This window comes from Dermochelys coriacea, chromosome 5 (assembly GCF_009764565.3).
Source record: "Dermochelys coriacea isolate rDerCor1 chromosome 5, rDerCor1.pri.v4, whole genome shotgun sequence".
Lineage (NCBI taxonomy): Eukaryota > Metazoa > Chordata > Testudines > Dermochelyidae > Dermochelys > Dermochelys coriacea.
This window is the reverse complement of record NC_050072.1, coordinates 33993483-34017077: the sequence shown is the minus strand read 5'-3', so window position 1 is coordinate 34017077 and position 23595 is coordinate 33993483. Positions and strand designations below refer to the sequence as shown.

Genomic DNA, 23595 nt, shown 5'->3' with positions numbered 1-23595 from the left:
AAGAAAAATGGGGAAACAAAATATAGGATCTGCTTAGAATAGACTAGCTGTCATTCAGACAGTAATCACAAACTCATCACCAATACTGAATTTAGTCTCAGGTGTTCATTTAAATTAGAACAGGATTTTATATGTTTAATTACTATTATTACAGGAAGTGCTGGATTTGTTATTTATTCTTTTGACCTTAGATGTAATGTATGCTTAATTTTGCCATTACATCCTAAGCCACAGTTAGTTCAGTGAAAATGTTGTATTTTGTATCTATTTTGCCTACAAAATGTATCTATTTTGCCTACATTCTAAAAGAATAGGGTCTTTTTGTTTAGATAAAAATTTTAAAATTATGTTTACTTTTATAATATAGCAAGTTTCATTTTTTCATTATTCCTCCTCTCAGGGAGACATTATCTATGGATCTTAATATTTTTAATACTAAAATATGAGATGAAACAAGTACAAACACAGGTGAGATATATCGTTTTCCTGCAATAGTCCACCCTTCAATCTGGAGTGTGTATGTTAATTAATTAGGTGCTTAACTTGTGCTATTATTTTAATGGACACACACACACACTACTATAATAATTGGGCCTGCAAATTTACCCTAATTGTAAGGTCAAATGTAAAAAGTAAGCGTAAGTTTAAAAGATGTCACAATAACCTATAACAAATGTTGATGGGAAAAGATGCAAAAAGGCGACAGAAAAAATAAATTAGTCTGAACAAAAAGGCCTATTAATATAACTCAAGGAGTGTGTTAAGATCCTGCTTGGTAAACAAGAAAAGTCTGGAACTGAAAATCAGTAAACCAAAATTGGTGTGCTAGAAACTAGGCCTACTAGATGGACAATACTGAGAGGACAGGCTAGTCTGCTCATCATTCCCCTTTTGGGGTCCTCAAAAAGAACCTGCGAGAGGAAAAGCTAGCTACTGTGATGCTAGTTGACTGTGAAAGGAGCTTAGCTTCACTATCATGGCTGCTACTCGTACTGTCTCCTAATCCTGAAAGATGTCCTAACTAGATCAGACTTGAGAGAGGGGAACCAGATTACATCACCACATCCACTGGCTTTGGCTAAATCCCAAATACTACCTGGGATGTGAGACTTATATGTTCTTTTCCTTACCCACTTTATTTCTTCTCTTTCCTATCCCTCTCCTTTTTTCCTTCTGTCTAACAAGAGTCTGGCTTTGTTGGCCAAGACTATATATTTTGCAACACTGCTCTAAGCCTCTGTCATGAAACAGGAAGATAAATGCAATGCCCTAAACTGTCCAATGTTGGTACAAGTTTGCCAGGTCTTTGAGTGACTGACAAGACCATGAGCAGTGCTTGTGTTTCTCCAGAAGTGAGGCTGCAAGTGAGAGAAGCTGTATTTTCTCTTTGTTATTTTTTTCTCTCCCGTTTTTGTGTGTGTGTCCAACTTGTTGTGTCTTCTAGGAAATGGGAAAGGATGGACAATAACAGCAGCAATGACAGCTCCAGTTCCAGCCCATCTCTTTTCCCAAAGAGAACAGTTATTACCACCTATAAAACTGTCAAACAAGGTGTGGAGGGGGATGGGGTGGAGGTGGGAATTCCTTCTAAAGACTCTCTCCAGGGAACAAGGAATGTTGTTAAAATGAAAACCTTATTTAAGGCTTTGCATTTCAAATGCTTTAACTGCTTTTCCTTATTTTTCTGTACCTTTAATAAAAGGTTAAAAGGATGCTTAATGGTTTGTTTGCCATGGCACATACTAAGTAAGCTGAGGTCTCTGTGTACCAAACCCTGAACCTTGTTTAACTCTGTTTAATGTTGGAAAGTTTCAGGTCATATTAATGCCTATGGCTCCTTAGGCTCTTTTATTCCATCTAAATTAATACAACAACAGTACAGGAATAAGGAAAACAGTCAACATGAAACCTTTAATCTACCAACAGAGAACATCCAACCATCTACAGGTGATTAGGTTTTTGTCCTTTAAACAAATGCTTTTAATATACATACCAGAAGAGGGCAGCACCACCAAGGCCTCCAATGGTGACATCTGTTAGACCATCACCATTTAAATCCATTTCTCCATGTATAGACTGACCAAAAAATTTCACTTTTTCCCCATCTCCACCTGATGGAATACGCTGTGAAAAAGAATTAATAGCTTTATGTAGTACACAACAACTCATATATCAAAAAACTAAGGATGCACAAGTTGGGTGTGAATAGGCTTTTTAGAATTTTAACACTGCATTTTCATTATAGACCAGGGGTGGCCAAACTATGGCTTGTGAGTCACATGCGGCTCTTTTACCATTAAAGTGAGGCTCACAGAGCCCCCACATGCACCTCCCCATTCTCCACTACCAGACTGGGGGAGAGAGGAGGGAGAGCTCAGGACCTCTGTCTTACAGTAGGGTGGTAAGGTAGGGGCTTCTGCCCAGCGAGGAGCTTCGAGCCTCGAGGCTTCAGCTCCATGGGGCGTACCTGTCAGGGCTCAGGGCTTCTGCCCAGTGGGGAGGGGAGTCTGGAGGCTTTAACCCTGCGGAGTGAACCTGCCAGGGCTCGGGGCTTCTGCCCAGTGGGGAGGGGAGTCTCGAGGGTTCAGCTCCATGGGGTACACCTGCCAGGGCTCAGGGCTTCAACAGGAGCTGGGCTGAAGCCCTGGCAGGCATCTCCTGTGGAGCTGAAGTCCCGAGCCCCGTCAGGTAAGCCCTGGCTCTCGAACTTCTGAAGGTTATCTTATGTGACTCGGAGGGTCAGTAAGTTTGGCCGCCCCTGTTATAGACCTTCTAGAAGAGTTACCAAGGTGATGAGCACAATATAAATGCCCAGCTACACCACTGGTTCTTTTAGGAATTGTTAAGTGTCTCCTTTATCTATTCATACAGAGCATATTTAGAAGGTTTCTAATGAAAACACAGTAGAAAACATGATAAAACATAAGAAAAAGTGTTTTATAACAATAGATCATAATAGTCAAAATTTAGTAAAGTCAGAATGAATTTAACTGTACTTAGCTTTCTCAAAAGGAAGCTGTCAAGGTTGCGGAGGTCACAATTTGACCCTACTGAAGTCAGTGGGAAAACTCCCATTGACTTCAATGGGGCCTATCAAACTCTGACTGAAGTCAATAGGAATCTTGCCATTGAGCCACAGATGCTGTAGTAAAGAAACTAAGGATTTAATCAAAAATAAATGGAAAGACTTCCACTCATTTCAATAGGAGTTGGGTCAAGCCCTCTAGGAGTAACAAGTCCACCCTAATCAAAGGATATGTCTGTTAAGACACACTTCTTATAAAAAGAAAAAGAGTACTTGTGGCATCTTAGAGACTAACAAATTTATTAGAGCATAAGCTTTCGTGAGCTACAGCTCAGTTCATTGGAGCTGTAGCTCACGAAAGCTTATGCTCTAATTTGTTAGTCTCTAAGGTGCCACAAGTATTCCTTTTCTTTTTACTGATACAGACTAACATGGCTGCTACTCTGAAACCTATCACTGTTCTTATAACTGCTGCTAAACTATATGTTTGACTCTGTAATAGTCCTCACTTGGGGTGTGTGGCCTAGTGGTCATGGCTTCAACTCCTGCCTGCCAAGGGGATTGTGGGGAGGGGAGCCTAGGCTCTCCCACTCCACCAGGCTCTGACGCAGGGCCCTTTGGGCTACCAGTAATCTGACAACCCAGGCTATTTAAGGCTGTCCTCCCTGGGCCTATTGCTCTTGGACACCGCCCTGGGATCAGCTTAGTCCAAGGCTTTCCCCTGGTGGGGAAACACAAATCACAATAAGTAAGAGGGGGTTACTAATGTCCAATGTCCACAGGATACTTCCTTCACTAGTTGTCTCCGGGCTGGGTCCTCCCTTCCCTCACAGAGGGCCCCTTTGGGCAGTTGTGTCAGAGTTTTCAGCTCTGCTCTGCTCTGCCACCCAGCTCACCTTCAGCTCTGCTACCTAAATGAGCTAATTCCCTGCCTTTTAATTCCTCCAGCAGATGGAGCATTTGCTGCCGGTGTGGCCAAGCAGGGCTGGCTGAGCCCAAAATAATCCCTTAACCCCTTGTAGCCCAGTGTGGGGTTTGTACACCATATCACAGACTCCTACCTGTGCATATTCTTTCCTTATACTATTGCCATTGCCATGATATATGTACACAGCTCCTCGATGATCATCCTCTAAAGGAGCTCCTATTACAATATCATTAAACCCATCAAGGTTGAGGTCCTTTACTGAAGCAATTGCAGTCCCAAAGCGTGCACCGCAAGGTTCGTTCTTGTGATTTTTGCAGGAGCTGTGCTTTAACAACGAACAACAAGTTTGCTTCATAGGTTCAAGGCTCATCTGATATTCAAATGTTGTCTGTGAAAAGGATAAATGTAATGTTTAGGGACTGTCATCAACTTTACAGCAAAGCAGGCTTTTAAAAGCATGTGCACTCAAGACAAATAGATAAATTATACAAAGTTAAATCACTCAAGAAACCATGTGGTGTTAAAATATTATTCTATATATGGTGAAAAGCTATGGTTCCTAAACTATGGCTGCCATGCTGACTCTAAGCAGGAAAGGAGAGACATGCAATGTGTTTGTCTGTCTGTGACAGCTGTCTGAAGTAATGGGCTGTAGGAAGGCACAGCATCCTAATAGTGTCTGTATGGTGTAATGTCTTTAACTAAACCACTTAACCCCTTAAGGTACTGCAAGGATTCTTTCCAAAAGAAGTTTCCTGAACTGGAAAGATACAACAAGGTTTATTCTGGATCACAAATGGTAGTTGTCCTGAATATTGTAATTCCAGACTTGGTAAGTATGGGTTGTTTACTAGCCCTGAAATAGTCATCCCATGTGTGCAAGATTGGATTCTTTTGGTCATCAGGGTCCATTCAGGCTGTGCCAGGTTCTAGATGTCTTCAAGACCCCCACCTAAGGTATAAAGGGCAGAGTGTGCCCAACCATCCCTCAGTTTATTTGTATGTATTTGTAATACAGAATGCCTGTAGAAGCAGGGAAGGAGGGCAGGTTGTGGAATCCATGTGGACAACTCATCTCAAAGAGTCACAGTTACTGTAAAGGAAGTAACCATGCTTTCTTTTTCAAAGGATTATGCATATGGATTCCACTTGTGGTGGCCATCAAGCAATTTTCTGTTTGTGTAGAGATGGATACTAGAAATCCTGCAGGACAGCCCTACCAAAGTAGGCATCTGATCTAAATGCCTGTATCAAAGAATAGTCTTTTGTTAATGTGTGGACTGAACTCCATGTTGCTGGCCTTATACATGTCACAAATAGGGACATTCTTCAGTCAGATAGCAGAGGCTGCATGACCTCTAGTGGAATAAGCTGTAATGTTGCTGGGTGGATCTAACCTGGAAAACTGTAACATACTCTTATACACTTAGAGACCCATATTGATATTTTCTGTGATGATATTGTGAGATCCTTAACCCTATAAGCAAAGGTCACAAAGAGCCTATGTGTATTCCTGAATGATTTTGTCTTGACAATGCCCTTATTACATCAAGTATAACTTCCTCTAGGGTTGAGTTAACCTCATGGAAGAAAAATCAGAGATTAATAAATTGGTTCATATGGAATTCTGAAACAACTCTGGGCAGGAAGTTAGCTCTGAGAATAAAGCTGTCCTTATGAAACACTATAGAAGAACTGACTTGTGGACCTGAGTCACCCCTATCATTCAAGCTGATGTAATGACTACTAAAAAGCCAGTCTTCATAGATAGGTGGTACAGAGGACAGATTGCTAAGGGCTCAAAGTGGGGAATCCATCAACCTTATTAATACTATGCTGAGATCCCAAGTGGGATGGAGCTTCTGAACTGTAGAAAAAAAATTAAAGAGGCCTGTAAGGAATCAGGTCACTGCAGGGTAAGAAAACACAGCATGGCCCTGGATAGGAGGGTGATGCGTAGTGTGACAAAGCTCTGTCCTTGCCTCCGTGGGTCCCATGTTTCCTGGAGGATTTCGCTAGCCTCAGAGGCTCACTGTGACCCTCCACATAACCCTTCTTTCCCTAGAGACAAGGGTCACAGTCTACTGATCCATTTTCATCATAAGCCAGGAAGGGCGGTGAGGAGAAGTTATCCTTCCTTGTACAGTCTCTGTTGTCTCCCAGTCTCAGTGATTAAACAGGGGGCAAAGGTGGGGGATGGGGGAGCCCGGGCCCACCCTCTACTCCAGGCTCCAGCCCAGGGACCCTAATAGTATCAGCTATGGTAGCTGACCTTTTAGAAACATGACATGTACAATTCCCTGGGCTACTTCCCCCACAGCAGCCCTCAATTCCTCAAGCTCCACTTCACCCTTACCTCAGGGTCTCCTTCCTTGTGCCTGATATGGTGTGTACTACTCAGCCTCTCCAACAGCACAACTTCTTCCCACAGCTCCTGACATACACACCCACCTGACTAACTGGGAGGCTTTTAACTAGTTTCAGCCAGCCCCTATTGGCTTCAGGTGTCCCAATCAACATAGCATTCTCCCTGCCTTCTGGAAAGTTCTTAATTGGCCCCAGGTATCTTAATTGACCTGGAGCAGCTTCCATTTCACTTAACCTGGTACCAGGGATTTGTTTAGGCTGGAGCTAATATATCTATCTCCCACTACTTTTTGATAGCCATCTGGCCTTGCCCTGTTACAGTAGATATTGTTGTTAGATGGATCCCTCTGAAACGAATAGAAAGTCAATCATTTCAGGGCTAGGAAATAGTCCAATATTGATAATGTGGGTATTGTTGGGGAGCTGCTGATGAGATGCCCAAATAGAAGACTTCTTCCACTTAGCTTTATGGAAGTCAGTCTAGTTGAGACTTTCCTGCTTTGGTGCAGAATGTTATGAACTTCTGCTGAACACTTTTTTTCAGTGGATGTTGGCTAGCCAGTTTCCAGGCTGTCAGGTATAACAATACTGGATCTGGATGTAGGATCTAACTGTTGTGTTGTGTGACTATGTTGGGTGATTTAGATGATTTCCCTATCCCTGAGATGAGACATCTGTTGCCAGAGTCTTGGTATGTTGATGTGCAGAAAAGGTTACTCCTTTGCACACCTGAGATGTCTTTTCGCCAATCTAATGAGAGAGGACTTCTTGAGGTTGGAACTGTGACTAACACATCCATGTAGTGTCTGCTGTGTAGATACACTGATTTCAATCACCATTGCATGAAGTATAGACAAAGTCTGTCAAGCTGTCACATAGGACCATAAGGACATGTGTCCCAGAAGAATGAGACATGCTGTTATTGTGGTTTTTGGGTGAGCTTGAAGTTGGCTGATGAGGTCAGCTATAGTTTGGAATATTTCTTTTGGGAGGTAAGCTGTTGGTGATCTAGAATCTAACATGACTCCTATGAACTCTATGCTTTGATTAAGAGTTAGTGTGGATTTTTTACTGTCTTTGAGCCCAGTGTAATGTTACTTGAATTGAGTTTGTTACCTGCTGGGGATGATCTTCCTCAGCTCAACCTGTCAATGGGATACATCTCCTTAAATGAGCTGCCAAGCACTTGATAGTACCCTTCGAGCTGTGGAAAGGCCAAAGGGCCGGACTCTGCATGTATACGGAGATATTCCTGCTAGAAATGTGAGATACATCTGACTCATAGGAAATATGCAGTTAAGACACTGAACCTTCTTTCTTCTTTGGAATGATACTATTGTAGAAATAAACCCGCCTATCTCTGAACTCTAAGAGTACCTATTTTGTTGCTCTGAGATGTAGCAGAGAGTCCACTTGCTTCAATGGTATTTTGTGAGGGGTCCCTGAAGGGGATGGGAAAAGGGGGTGGAGGGTCGGAAGGGACTGAAATTCTATGCAAATATCCATTACTGACAATCTCTTGGACCCTCTGGTCCATGATGATCCCAATCCAGGCTACTGAAAAAAAGGAAGGCAGTTACCAAAAGAGGCAAAGTGGGGGAGGAGAAGAGTAGAAATCTCCACAGGTTCTGACTGTGGTGTGAAAGCTGCTGTCAAGAGAAAGACATCTAATGTGTCGTATCTGTCAGAGGCAGTGGGTCATCTGCACTGGAACCTATACTTCTTCCTTGGTAGCTCCAGTGCCCCCTCTGGGCTATAATAGTATGAGGCACAGAAATGCTGGCTGAAGGAGGCTTGAGGTCTGGCTTGCTTTCTCTTTGGTGTGTACTAGACTAGAGAACACAAAATGGCTCTGGAGTCCTTTAATGAGTGGAAGGACTTGTTGGTCTTTGAGTTGAAGAGATTGCAGTCCTCAAATGGAAAATCCTCAAATGATTTGGACCTCCCTTGGTATCCCCAGTGACTAGCACCAGGAGGATCTTCTTATTGCCCCCAGTGTTGTCATGGTGTATGCAGATGTGTCAGACACATCCAAAGCAGCCTGCAGGGAAGTTCCAGCTATCAACTGTGCCTCTAGCATGATGAATTTTAATTCTTCCGTGTGCTCCTGCAAAAGGTCTTTCTATAAATTGAGACAATTTGTTCGAGTGCAGATAGACACATTTTGCCAGAAACACCTGGCAGTTGGCAATCTCGAAACTGTCAGAGGAGTAGACTTTTGCCGAACAGATCCACTCTTTTATGATCCTTTTCCCTTGGTGTTGTTTATAAGGCCTTTGCTGCTTGGATCTTTCCTGAATAGCTGCTATGACAAGTGAGCTTGGCACCAGAAGTGAATAGAAGCCCTTGTGAGGGGCTTCCTCAAAGCCCTTGTGATGAACTTGGTACCATCTATCCACCCTCTTAGAAGTGACAGATATTGATGCTGGAGTCTGCTCCTCATCCTTGCAACGGTCCCTCGTTAATGCATATGGTAAATCTACCAGGTATGGAAAGGTGCAGAATGTCTAGCTGATCATGCAAGAGAAGTCACACAGCTTCCAGTGAGATGTCAAAGGTCTAAGTGCAAGACCCACCAAGGTAGAGCAGGAACTTTGTCACATTAAATTAATCTAGATTAAACCCCTGTGTGGACTAGCCCCTGTGTGGACACTTTGATTCATAATTAAAGCTGCCTTAATTTGATTTAGCTTAAGCTAAAGGCCATTTAACTTCTGATTCAGAGTGTCCACAAAGAGGCTTAATGTGGTTTAACTAAAAATCCACTTCAACTATTAATTTAGATTAATTTACCTGAGTGTTCCCATGTGGCTACCACAGAGTCAAGCAGGAAGTATGTGGCAGAGCAAGGAACTGAACCCATTCTCCCCTGACCTAGGCTAGCACTCTAACCATCCTTCCTCTTTAAGCAGGAAGACCCAACAAGTTCCATCCACACTGCAGTTGTAACTAACTCAGGAGACCCAGGTACAGCAAGGTTTTTCCCTAATTTGTTGACAACACAGTTGAAAGTTGTAGTATGAATGGGGGCTGAAGTCAGTTTTCACCCAGGTCTACTAAGGATACCTTTCTTAGCCATATAAAATACTACTCTGTATTGTGTGCTGGTAATTTAACTAGATTTGTCATTAAAAAAATATTTTCCATTCTCCTCTTTTTGTAGGCCACCTCCCTCACCTTCTGTTATTTGAGTATCTCCAAGTCAAGGTTTTAATCAAATTAATTGTTCAAATAAGGGATCCACAGAAACTAATGAGCATATCCCTTTTCCCCAGCCAATAACTGTATCACTGTTACCTTGTTCAATGAATACACATACACTTTTCCCTGTTCCTCTTTTTCAGTTCCCATGTACATAGGAGCTCCAACTAGCAGAATGTCTGTAAATGAGTCTTTATTGATGTCAATTGTAGTAATAACACTCCCAAAGTATGACCCAATCTGCAATAAAAATATATGATATATTTATTATAGGCGAGACTGATAGTACTGCCTAATATTACGGAGGCTCAACATTTCCCAGTATAAGACCCTGGTTTCAGTTGCATATATCTTTGTGAGAAATTAACCATTTGGGCTGAAATTTTACAAGTGAGGTTTCTGCCTTAAACTGCATTTTCTGGAAAATTTCAGCCAAAATGGTTCACCAATTTCTGAGAATCAGACTAGAAAAAAATGTTTTTTTCCCTTTAGAAAAAATGTGGGGACCTTTTCTTTGAGCTGGTCTAACACCTCTTCCCCCTCTTGCTTTGGAGCAGGGAATTGACATTTCTGTCCGGGATCTGCCTTTTGCTCTTCCTGTGAAAATCTGCCCAAATTTGGACAAGTTATAAGCTTTTGAAAAATATCCCTTTTTAGTTTTAGTGGAGAGTTAGAGTTTAGTGCTCTACCCTCCATAACTCCTACGTGTGACCAGACTATGCATACACCATCCCCACAAAGAAAATGAGCATACTGAAGCCTAGGGATATGGGGAGCAAAGCCCGACTTTCCCTATAATTACTGCTTCTGCTGATGTGGACTGGGGTGCTCTGGAAGTGACAGCAAGGAGTCTGTCTCTCTGGTGCTCTCAGTGACTATCTCTGCTGGTACCCAGACAGTATAGAAGAGGAAGCTGTCTGACACAAATCCAGAGGGCACAAAAGCCAGACTCAGGGAAAGGAAAGGAGTAGATTAGAACAAGGAGCCTCGTGAGGCAGAAGAGAAAAAACTATGACTGGGAGCTGGGGGGAGAGTCTAGGATTTGTTGGGTAAGGAGGCTGGGCCTAGGAGCTGGTGTGGGGGGAGGTGGAGGGGAGGCAGTGGTGAGCTGGAGCCGATTCGCACCAGTTCGCTAGAACTGATTGTTAAATTTAGAAGCCCTTTTAGAAGGGGTTGTTCCGCAAGGCAGTCAAAAGTGGTGCCTTAAGTGCTGACTCCATGGGTGCTCCAGCCCTGGACCACCCAAGGGGAAAATTTGGTGGGTGCAGAGCAGCCACCAGCAGCTCCCCGCCCCACCCCTGGCCCCAGCTCACCTCTGCTCTGCCTCTGCCTCCTCCCCTGAACGCGCCGCCCCGCTCTACTTCTCCGCCCCCCGAGGATTCCCGTGAATCAGCTGTTCATTCAGGAAGCTGGGGCAGGCTGAGAAGCAGGCCGCGGCTTCCCGCTCAGGCCCAGGGAGGCGGAGGTGAGGTAGGACGAGGGGGGGAGGGTGCGAGGAGGGCCGCCCGTGCCGTAGCAGGTAACCTGGGGGGTCACGCAGAGGAACAGCTCCCCGCTCCAGCTCACCTCCGCCACCCTCGGCCTGAGCAGGAAGCAGCCGACTGCTTCTCAGCCCTCCCCGGCTTCCCGCTGAACAGCTGATTCGCGGGAAGCCGGGGGAGGGAGTGGAGAAGCAGAGCGGGACGGTGCGTTCAGGGTTGGAGGTGGAGTGGAGGTGAGGTGAACTGGGGCCAGGCATGGGGCGGGGAGCTGCCGGTGGGTGCTCTGCACCCACCAAATTTTCCCCGTGGGTGCTCCAGCCCTGGAGCACCCAGGGAGTTGGCACCTAAGGAGCCACTTTTGATGTGATCAGTGGGGGAGCAGCTGCTCCCCCTCAGCTATGCTCCCCCACCCCTAGGAGCCAGAGGGATCTGCCGGATGCTTCCTGGGAGCTGCCCCAAGTAAGCACCTCCAGGATTCCCCAACTCGCCCCCACTACGATGGCCCATGAGACCCTCCTGCCTGGTTCTGGGGGCAGTCAGGGGACAGGGGAGGGGGTGGATGGTGCAGGGGTCCTGGGAGAGGCATCAAGGAATGTGGGGGGGTTGGATGGGGCAGGAGTCCCGGGGGGCGGGGGTGGGCAACGACCCCTTCGTGGGGTGAGGAGGGAACCCATTGTTAAGATTTTGGCAGCTCATCACTGAGCGGAGGCTGGCACTGCTTGGACAAGGAGACGGAGCCAGTGAGGAAAACTCTGTATGTGTGTGGGGGGATGGGGAGTGAGACTGGGAGCCAGTTGGGACAGTTACCAAGATCAGATGTGGACCTGGGAAGAGAAGGCAAGTGTGGTGCTGGTTTGACAAAGAGAATGGGAATAGCATGAGAAGCCTGAGGAGTGGAGACTGGGAAGGCAAGGAGAATGGGATGGGATGAGGAGCTAGGGGTGGGGGAAGAGTAAAGACTGGGACAGGTACAGGTGGGAGGGACCATGACAGAAAGGGTCAAGCTTGGGTAAGAAAAGAGGCAGAAGGTTCTGTGACTACTAGAGTACACGCCCCTTCAAAGCCTGAAATGGAATGCAAGACTCTCGAGTCTCACCATTCCTCTGCTGTCAGCAAGTATCGATGACTCCCATTGGCAGTGTGTGTTCTCATCCCCGCCTGGGGCTGCTCCACATAGAGGATGACAACCTACTATTGCTATCCTTTACTCCATTAGTTCAAGAAGCTAAGATCTGTGCAGTGGATCTAAAGGTCTCAACTCAGCTGATGAACCATGTGGATGTCAATATGATGCCATATGATGGAATTTCTGATGTTTCAGTTTGCTTTTTTAAATACCTAGGAAATTACAAAAAAACCCCAACCAGATTAAAGGCTATTAATAAGATTGCAATGCCGAGCACTCAGAAGTTAGGAAATGCCAGAATTAGGGTTGCCTGTGCACCCTTAATTTGGCTCCCTTGTGTATTTGTATTTTGATATAGTCTTTAATTACATGACCAGTTTTTCCGGAGGACTCCTGCCTCATTCAGTGCACTGGATGGATCTGCTCTGAGGAAGGATCAGGGTTGTGTAGTGACCCCTCTTTTATTTGTTGCAGAAGTTGGAAGATGTGTAGTGAATGAGGCCAGGGATTACAGGGATGAGAAAGGAGTATCTCATGGTTAAGTCTAAGATTTAGTCACAGGTATTTTTAATAAAAGTCATGGACAGGTCACAGGCAATAAACAAAAATTCACGGCCCATGACCTGTCCATGACTTGCACTATAAATACCCCTGACAAAATCTTAGGTACTCTGTGGGGCTCCAGGGCGCTGCTGCTGCTCTGGGGGAAGGAGGGTCTCTGGTGCGCCGCTGCTGCTCTGGAGTGGCAGGGGTGTGTGTTTGGGGCAGGGGCGGGCGACCTGGGGCACAGCTGGTGGTTTGGGGTGCGGGTGGCCCAGGGCACCACTGCTGCTTCAGGACCACTGCTGCTCCGGCAGCCCCCAGGGCCAGCTGCCTGGGGCTACGCGAGCAGTGGCCGGTGTGGCTCCAGCGGGCCGCGTGGCATCCATACATGCTGCCCTGAGCAGCATGGATGGGGACTGGGCCGGGGTTGGGAGGAGGGGTGGATAAGGGGCAGGGAGCAGAGGAGGGGACAGAGGTTCTGGGGGGTGGTCAGGGGACAGGGAATGGGGGAGGGAGGGTTGGGTAGGTGTGGGAGTTCCGGGGCTCTGTCGGGGTGGTGGTAGATGGGGTCAGGGCAGTCAGGGGACAGGGAACGGGGCAAGTTGGATAGGGGGTGGGGTCCTGGTGGGCAGTTAGGATAGGGGGTCTTGGGAGGGGGTGGTCAGGGGACAGGGAACAGGGGAGGTTAATGGGTTGTGGGTCCTGAGTGGGACAGTCGGGGGGCAGAAAGTGGGTGGGGGTCAGATAGGGGGCAGGGACAGGCTGTTGGGAGGGGGCAAAGCCTTCCCTACCCGGCACCCGATACAATTTTGCAACCCCAATGTGGCCCTCAGGTCAAAAAGTTTGTCCACCCCTGGTCTAGTTTATTATTTTATTAACAGGGGTCGCACTTGCCTCATTCATTATGTTGATATGGGTTTAATAAAGTAATAATTTGTTTCTATTGTAATAAACATGTAAACATGTTTTTTATTTTTTTTATTAAATATGACTCCCAATGACTCAATGCATTGCCACTTCTTATGGAGAAAGGTACAAAAAATACATACTGTGGCACATCCCTTAAATCAGAATTTTTTATAGGGAACCGGTTGTTAAGATTTTGGTAGCTCATCACTGCCTAGGGGTTACAGTGGACGAGAAGCTGGATATGAGTCAACAGTGTGTCCTTGTTGCCAAGAAGGCTAATGACATTTTGGGCTGTATAAGTAGGAACATTGATAGCAGATCAAGGGACATGATCATTCCTCTCTATTCGGCATTGGTGTGGACTCATCTGGAGTACCGTGTCCAGTTTTGGGCCCCACACTACAAGAAGGATGTGGAAAAATTGGAAAGAGTCCAGCAAAGGGCAACAAAAATGATTAGGGGGCTGGAGCACATGACTTATGAGGAGAGGCTGAGGGAACTGGGATTACTTAGTCTGCAGAAGAGAAGAATGAGGGGGGATTTGATAGCTGCTTTCAACCACCTGAAAGGGGGTTCCAAAGAGGATGGATCTAGGCTGTTCTCAGTGGTAGCAGATGACAGAACAAGGAGTAATGGTCTCAAGTTGCAGTGGGGGAGATTTAGGTTGGATATTAGGAAAAACGTTTTCACTAGGAGGGTGGTGAAGCACTGGAATGGGTTACCTAGGTAGCTGGTGGAATCTCCTTCCTTAGAGGTTTTTAAGGTCAGGCTTGAGAAAGCCCTGGCTGGGACGATTGAGTTGGGGATTGTTCCTGCTTTGAGCAGGGGGTTGGACTAGATGACCTCCTGAGGTCTCTTCCAATCCTGATATTCTATGATTCTATGAATTTCCCTAAGATGCTTTTCTGATCCATAGTTTTCATTCAAATTACATTGTGAACAGATTTGTTTACTATATTCCACCTACATTTTAACTGTAAAACACATGCTTACTTGTTCTCCATTTAACCGCTGTAGTATTTTTACATCTCCTCCTACTAGTTTGTAAATGATAACTTGGCCTGTGTGATTATAGCGAGGTTGACCAGCAATGTATAGCACATCTCCAGGTGTTGATGCTGAATTTACAGTGTATCCTAGGAGAAGTAAAATAATTCAAGATGTAACATTTACAGACTGCATCAGCAATAATTGCTGTGATTCAAAACCTTAAGGTCCAATACTGCAAAAACACATACAAGTGTAACTTTGTTTCCATGAGGCCATGCTAGCAGATGTGTATAAGGGTGTGTCTATGTAACCCACAGACCTTCTGGGTGTGGTGTTCTGTCCCACTTACTGGCACCAAGACCACTTAGAGAGAGTTAAATGAGTTTGCTCTACAGCCTTAGCTAACAGCCAGTTAGCCTTTAGCTCATGCAGTAGAGGCTCATGCACTAAGCTCCAGAGGTCCCCGGTTCAATCCCGACAACCAAGGTCTGTCAGTGTTACATCTACACTGCAGCTGAGAGAGAGCCTCATAGCACAGGTAGAAGGACTTGTGCTACCTTGGATTCAACTCCCCTGGGTCTGAATTCAAGTGGTTAGCCTGAGCCTCCACTGGTGCTGCAATGTCCACTCTGCTAGCATGTTAGCTTGAGCCAAACTAGCATGAGTCAATCTGCTCGGGCTGGGAAGCTTGCTCTCAACTGCAGTCTAGAATGACCCAAAAGGTTTGGGTGTTTCCTGATCTACATTGACTGCAGAGTTATGGTCATATTGTGTCATCTAACTCGATTGGTCATACTCAGGTTCTAATATGATGAACTATTATAGTTTAGACATGCCCCTGGAGTCCAAATCTTCTTCACCACCTAGAAGCCAGGACTGTATTTTGTAGGGAATATCTTTTTGGAAGAGTTTTATAGAGAACACACAAAATTAATAGGTCAAAGGATCATTTCTCTTACCTAGATAAGCTGCAAGAGGTTCATTTCTTTCTGAAGACTTGTCACGAAATGTATCATTTCTTGGCATTAAAACCATGCTGTTTTTTTGCATGACTACTGTCCCATTCCAGTCATATGCTCCAACTGCTCCAAGCATGATCCAGTCCTTACATACAGGAAAAAAACCAAACATTGTTCTTTAAAGGAACCATAATCATCATCTCTGGATTTTCTTTGATATTCTTTGATTTTTATTTCACATATACTTGCAATATTTAGCCTTGCATTTCATACATTAGTATGTTCCTCACAATCATAAAGTAAAGTCACTTTTCATCCCATTTTTATTAACAACTTTGGGCCAAAGGAGTAAAGGCAAAGTGGAACATGTCTTATTCCACTGGGGGATGCAGACCCAGATAGCATAAGCAAGACAGCAAAAGTAGCCAGGGCAAGGCCAACTAGGAAATGCACTCATTTAATGCCATTCTTGGGTAGCCTCTTAGTACAGTGCTCCTACTGATCTCCAGATGGATTTTAAACCCCTGGGGGGGGGGGGTCTGCTGATCTTTTGTGCCTGCAGGAGTCAGTCTGGCCTTCCAGAAAGAGTAAAGGTGTCCCATTTCCAGTCTGCCGAAATACCAACAAATCCATTCCTTCAATGAGGTTCTGATCTTGGCAGTTTGACCCTTTGGCTACTGCAACCATATACAGTACCAAATGGATCTTAAGCCTTCCCCTGGCTGGCAGTCTGGATAATATCTGTGTGTAAGGGCTAATAATTTCTCTGAATCATAATTACCATGTTATATTTTATATCCCTCCATGTAAAAGTGGAGAGATTGTATTTCTGAAACAGTATTTGTGCAAGGTCAAATGAATCCAAGTCTGTTGCTCAGGTTTTCATCAATGCTAAACTCTAACTGCATTCAAACCTGTGGGAGAGGCCTTTTCACATGGGCCAGTTCATCTCCGATGAACTGTCCAGTTCATCCCCTCTCTCTTTGTGTTGTTTTCCTTTGCCTCTATTTTTTTTCTTAGGGTGGAGGTCTTTCCATCCTTTTGGCCTAGTATTTAATTAACATATTAATTTTGTACATTGTCTAGATCATCACAATGGGCACATTATTATTTTCTAAAATAAATAAAGAGTTAATGATTTCTGGTTACTATCAGTTTTCAAGTACCCTGCACTGATGTTTCATTAATATTTATCACTTAGAATTTATGTATTTGAAAAAGTCAATGTAATAAAAAATGCTATACCTCTAGTAATACAGAACTTATACATTTCAGTATTTTATGGTTAAAACTGTCATTTAATAATATGAAATCCTTCCAAGAGATGGCATAAAATCTCTTACTTTTAAAATACAATAACAACAATTTGCATTTATAGAAAATCATTTGCTGATGTCACAGTGCTATGTGAGCATTAATTACTTTAGATTCACAAAACACTGTGAGGGAATTACTTATTCTTATAAATATTTTTATATCCATTTTACAAATGACTGAGTTATTGAGAGCTCCAAAATCTGATACAGCAAACCAGTATCAAAATTGTGCACAGAAATCAGGAATTCTAATTCCAAAACCATTCATTAACCAATAAACAGCTGCTTCCCTTCTAAAAATAATTTCTACATCTAAACAGTCAATTTACCTGGGAATAATGAGCACTGAAGCCAGCTTGAGACATTTCCATTTCAAACGAGGCTGCCAGCTGGTCTGTTGTAGCTATCAAACAGGACATTTGAAGTTTTAAACATGTTATGGGTTTCAGTATAAAATAATATAATGAAAACCCTGACCTGAATTGATGGTGAGATGATGCAATTAACTAGACTGTTTACTAAACACAGTTTACTGTGCATCATTATTTAATGAACATTACAGACTTAATGGCTCCCAGATCCCAATAGGATGAACATTACAGACTAATGGCCTGGGTAATTAGTGCTACTATTAAGAACAAGAAGCTGTTTCCACTCTAGTGCATTATATCCATTCTAACTTATTGTATTATCATTTATTTTAATATAATGTTTGGACTGACCTCAGCCCAATGGTAAATATGTCTGGTATGTCTGATCAAAACTGGTCCAGCCATTTTTCACTTGAGCTAAGTAAATAGTAAAACCCCTATTGTGCAACTTTGTTTTCCTCTCAAATACTCAAAAATGGTAGGCAGCTTTAATGAAAATGTAGCAAAGTTGCCACCCCAGTGTACCCCTTGTGGCCAGATATAGTAATGCAGAAATACTGTGTCATTTTCCCCAGTGTCTACTCTGGCCAGACCATTTTATAAATCTAACACCTTCCAGGACCTCTGAGCCTGTTACCAAAATCCTAAAAAATATGAAAAGTAGGGCTGTCAAGCGATTAAAAAAATTAATCGTGATTAATGGCACAATTAAAAACATTAATCATGATTAATCATGCGATTAAACCACTAATCAATTCACCTCATACAAGTACTGTAGTGCAATCTCTTTATCATGAAAGTTGAACTTACAAATGGAGTATTATGTACAAAAAATAACTGCATTCAAAAATAAAATAATATAAAACTTTAGAGCCTAGAAAGTCCACTCAGTCCTATTTCTTGTACAGCCAGTTACTCAGACAAACAAGTTTGTTTACATTTGCAGGGGATAATGCTGCCTGCTTCTTGTTTACAATGTCATCTGAAAGTGAGAACGGGCATTTGTATAGCACTGTTATAGCCAGCAGCACAAGATCTTTACATGCCAGATATGCTAAAGATTCATATGTCCCTTCATGCTTCAGCCACCATTCCAGAGGACATGTGTCCATGCTGATAACGGGTTCTGCTAGATAACGATCCAAAACAGAGCGGACTGATGCATGTTCGTTTTCATCATCTGTGTCAGATACCACCAGCAGAAGGTTGATTTTCCTTTTTGGTGATTCGGGTTCTGTGGTTTCCCCATCAGAGCATTGTGCTTTTAAAACTTCTGAAAACACGCTTCTCGCTTCATCCCTCTCAGATTTTGGAAGGCACTTCAGATTCTTAAACCTTGGGTTGAGTGCCGTAGCTATCTTTTTAGAAATCTCACATTGGTACCTTCTTTGCATTTTGTCAAATCTGCCGTGAAAGTGTTCTTAAAATGAATAACATGCTGGGTCATCATCTGAGACTGCTATAACATGAAATATATGGCAGAATGCGGATAAAACAGCAGGAAACATATAATTCTACTCAAAGGAGTTCAGTCATAAATTTAATTAATGCATTATTTTTTTAATGAGCATTGTCAGCATGGAAGCATGTCCTCTGGAATGGTGGCCGAAACATGAAGAGGCATATGAATGTTTATCATACCTGGCATGTAACTACCTTGCAATGCCAGCTACGAAAGTGCCATGAGAATGCCTGTTCTCACTTTCAGGTGATATTGTAAATAAGAAGCGGACAGCATTATCTCTCATAAATGTAAACAAACTTATTTCTCCTAGCGATTAGCTGAACAAGAAGTAGGACTTTGTGGACTTGTAGGCTCCAAAGTTTTATATTGTTTTGTTTTTGAGTGCAGTTATGTCATAAAAAATCTACATTTGTAAGTTGCACTTTCATGATTCAGAGATTGCATTATAATACTTTCATGAGGTGAATTGAAAAATACTATTTCTTTTGTTTATTTTTACAGTGCAAATATTTGTAATAAAAATAATAATATAAAGTGATCACTGTACACTTGCATTCTATGTTGCAATAGAAATCAATATATTTGAAAATATAGAAAAACATCCAAAACTATTTAATACATTTCAATTGGCATTCTATTTAACAGTGTGATTAAAACTCTGATTAATCTCAATTAATTTTTTGAGTTAATCGCATGAGTTAACTGCGATTAATCGACAGCCCTAATGAAAAGCAACCAGTCCTTCAGCCCAGCCAGGCTCAGTAAACCACCTATTCCTCAGTTTCTACCATTTTCACCACACCTTTCTGCAGGTTCCTGTGTCTCAAACACCACCACTGTCTAGGAGTTAGTACTCTCCTCCCCTTGCTAGCAGTTCAGATAGGCTGCAGCTCATCAGGGTTCCTGTCTCCAGGCAGGCTCCTTGCCTTCCACAGGACAGTCTGTCTGTACCACTTTCCCCATCAGCCTCTAATTGTTGGGCTTCTCCCTTTTAAACTCTCCTTTTAAGCTTAACGGTCAAATAAGATGTGATAGGGTATGGCTAGTTAAGCCTCAGATTGCCAATTAACCCCTTCCAGCCAGGGACATCGTTTATATGCCCTATCAGAAAGGAATAATTAACGTTAGAGCCGTGTGAACCTTCCACACCAAAACCCTAAACTGGGATAAACACAATGGGTTTTGAATCCCAACCCCCACTAAAAGATTCACTGAGCTTCAGGCAAGACTTGGCTGACCTGGCTTCAGACAAGGGCTGGGAACCTTATTCTTTTCCAACAAGCTAAAAGAACACCCCACTCTTTCTTTTAGATGGCTTTGGATAAGGAGTTGATCTGGTGGCCTGGTATGGTACAGCATCTTTTCAAAAGATTCAGGAGGCAGATAGATTCCCAACTTTCATCAATGGCAGGATTAGAAAGGCTCCCTGGCCCAACGCTACATTCAGCTCATATCTTTACTTCATTCCGTGGGTTGATAAATCCCAGAGAACAACCCATAGTAACAGAGGAAAAGGTGTTGTAAAACATACTTTGAGGTTTGCTTGGCAAGAACCCTCTGTTTGCCTGTAGTCTGAGAACATTAACTACAGGCAAACCTCAAAGAATTTGAAACAAACCCCTTTGTAAGAAACCATTGCCACATGCATATTTAGTCACCAAAGGCATCAGAGGAAGTTCAGCCTATGAAGTTCAGTACATAAAACCCCGGTGTCCATCACTTGAGCAAAAGGAGTAATTTTTTTTGTCAACAATAAACTATTAATTGTTGTAGTCAGCCACTAGAGGGAGACATGATCACGGCCACTCAGTCAATGTATTATAAGTGCAGACACAGCCTGATAGATTGCACAAGACCTAATTATTGTACTTAGTCTGAGAAAAATAGGTAATTTTTAAAAGCAGAATATTTTAACGTCACATATTGGCTGATATTTACTATTTTCCATGGGTAACCTTAAACTCCCCATGATGGCCTCTCTGTAGCCAGTGGGGTAAAGTGGGATCCTCCTGTTCTACTGTAGATGATAATATTACAGTTACCGCTGTGAATACAGATTAGAGAATGGCGCCTACTCTAATTTTCCATTTTTTTTTTAAACTGCGAAACATTATACTAAAGATGTTTTGTGCAAAAAACACTTCTGCCAACCTAAAGGTTGGGTAAAACAGAAAACTGCTGTTAAATCCACAGCCCGTGCCATGAGATTTAGAGTCATATGAAAAAGATTATGTACAAAAATGCATTTTCTGGCACAGAATTGAATTGTGCAGTGTTACTTGGCTTTGGTTTTTCCACTCTCTCTGTTTTTTTCCTTTGTAGTTTTTTTTTAAACAAACAACCCCCCCCCCCGCCCCAGGAAATAAAATGTAAGATTTATGTTAATGCGATGCTGGTTAGACTTATAATTGAAACACATTAAAGTCAGGCACTTCAACATGAAGTTTCATGCTTTGCTGCAGAAGATAACTCAACCATGTTGAGCACAGTTAGCAAACACTTTCTAGCCAGCACCAAAACCATGAAGCTGTATTTGACACAGGGAAGCTTCCCAAGGGCAGGGACAAAGTGAATCCTTCTCCTCCCCTAGCAATATTGTGTCCATGGTTGATACTGCAGCTCTGAGACTGGAATAACTCCAGCTGTGTCTTCGGCTCTGTGTGAGGAAATGACTACAGAATCCACAATCCATCTTGCCCAGCCCCAACACAGACTACACTGCACATTGGTACACAGGGGTTCCCACAGAGTTGGGCTCCTTAGTCCACATTCTGCTGCCTCTGAGCAGCCAGATAGCACTGCTTCTGCTGAGTCTGGGGAACTCCCACGCCAAGGAAGAGGGGGCAGGATTTTGTACTTCCTCCAACCCCACAAGTGGCTCAGTCAACGTTACTGTAGAACCTTGGTCCATACCCTCAGCACCGAGTCCAGCTTCCCTAAGGGGCAGACAAAGATTTCCCTGGTGCAGATGGCATAGAGCATAGCCAGCTCCACTACACCCATCTCACAGGAAGGAAAATGCAGCACAACCAGTGCTCTGTCTTACCCTTAGAGGGTGTGGTGAAGTCCTAATGGGACTTTGGTAGCTGATGTAACTCAGAACAGGCCTTGGGTTTCAGCCCCCGGCCAGCCCAGAATCAGTGGGTTGGAAAGGACTTTCAGAGCCACCTTCCTTCCCATCTCTCTAGCTGCACAAAACATAAGCCCAGCTCAGCTGAGGATTGATTCAATTTTTCAATTCCTGACTTCTCTATGTTTACATTATTAACCTTAATTTTGCCTGTACATCATTTTTGCATACAAGAGAAAGTTTATTTTTCCTGTGTCAAACAGGAGCTTATTTAAAAAAGTCTTTTTGTATAAATTTGAAAACATTTAGTACCTTGATCAAATGTAAATGAAATTAGAAAATTGCGGGAGAAAAGGCTACTTTTTTTTTGAGGTATGTAACAACATATGTTATTTTTCTTTGTTTAGCTAAACCTTTGTCTTTTGAAGGCCACTATTTCACCTTCCTCAAATAAACGAAGTTCAAAAGTGAGAAAATTAGAAGTCTTCAAAAACCAAAAAAAGGAAAACAAGAAAATATAACACTTAATTGAAAGAAGCTGTCTAATATTTTTAAACAATCCAGTTAAAAATATTGGTACTTTATCCAGATAAATGCTTTAATAATTACAAGCTGTCTAAATGTGTCTAAATAGTGGAATTCTAATTTAAATGTTTTATAAATTATTTCTTATATTTATATTATTTCTTGACATTCAAGTTAACAGTATCTTTTGGTCTAGCCATAAACAATCCCATTCCAATTATTTGGAAAGTTGAGATATTGAAATGTGAAGTATATGCAGATGTCTTCCTGCATGGCAATGTAATCCTTTTGAAAAGTGGCTATAATTTAAGATGAACAAACAACTTGGTGTTCTGTTAGTAGAACACACACTTGAAACACAATATTGACTCATTGAAATAGAGGATGTGGGCTGATTTGGATGGCGGATGAGGCAGCCATTAATACACAAAGGATCTTCTCTATTAAAAATTTGGACTCCATGAACATTTCCAAAAGGAAAGAATAGTTTGGTGCAGCTCTGTCTCCTTGGCCAACTATCTTGTGTGGCAAAGTAATGTTATAATTAAGGCTACATTTTAGTCACGGGTATTTTTAGTAAAAGTCATGGACAGGCCACGGGCAGTAAACAAAAATTGTCAACCTGTGACCTGTCCATGACTTATACTATATACCCTTGATTAAACCTTGGGAGAGGGAGGGGGCGGTGGCCTGGGGAGCATCCCAGGGGCACTGCGGGTGATGGGAGAGGGTGGCTCATGACCCATGCTGGTACTGGGGGGGGGGGAGGACATGGCCTGAAACCCCCACTAGTGCTGTGGGGAGCAGTTGTTGGGGCTGATAGGCTCCCTACCTGGCTCTGCACCTCCCCGGAAGCAGGAACATCACCCTCCCTCAGCTCCTAGGTGGAGGTGTGGCCAGGAAGCTCTGCACGCTGCCTCTGCCCCGAATACTGGGAACCATGGCCAAAGGGAGCTGTGGTGCAGTGCCTACAGGTGAAGGCAGCGAGCAGAGCTGCCTGGCCATGCCTCTGCCTAGGAGCTGAGGAATGTCGCTGCTTCCGGGGAGCCTCCCCGAGGTAAGCGCCACCCAGAGCCCTCACCCCCTTCCATGGCCCAACCCCCAGCCCTGAGCCCCCTCCCACACCCAAACTCCTGCTGCTGTAGGGGTGGGGCATGGCCCAAGACTGGCCCAGCAGTGGCTGGTGAGGCTGGCCCGGGAGCAGCCTGAGCAACACTGACTACTGCAGAAGTCCCGGAGGTCCCGGAAAGTCATGAAATCTGTGACTTCTGTGACCTTCGTGACAAACTCACAGCCTTAGTTATAATCAATAATTAACC

General features: G+C 43.6%; 1 protein-coding gene across 1 annotated transcript in view; it reads right to left on the bottom strand.

The window, feature by feature from the left end:
- Positions 1-23595, bottom strand: part of ITGA1 (integrin subunit alpha 1) — a 129537-nt gene that overhangs the window by 35880 nt on the left and 70062 nt on the right. Inside the window, exons 10-15 of the mRNA XM_043514359.1 lie at positions 17175-17248; positions 15530-15674; positions 14574-14716; positions 9618-9761; positions 4087-4341; positions 1994-2124 (exon numbers count right to left, since the gene is read on the bottom strand). Of these exons, the coding sequence (XP_043370294.1) occupies positions 1994-2124; positions 4087-4341; positions 9618-9761; positions 14574-14716; positions 15530-15674; positions 17175-17248 (892 nt within the window). The remainder of the gene's footprint in view (positions 1-1993; positions 2125-4086; positions 4342-9617; positions 9762-14573; positions 14717-15529; positions 15675-17174; positions 17249-23595) is intronic.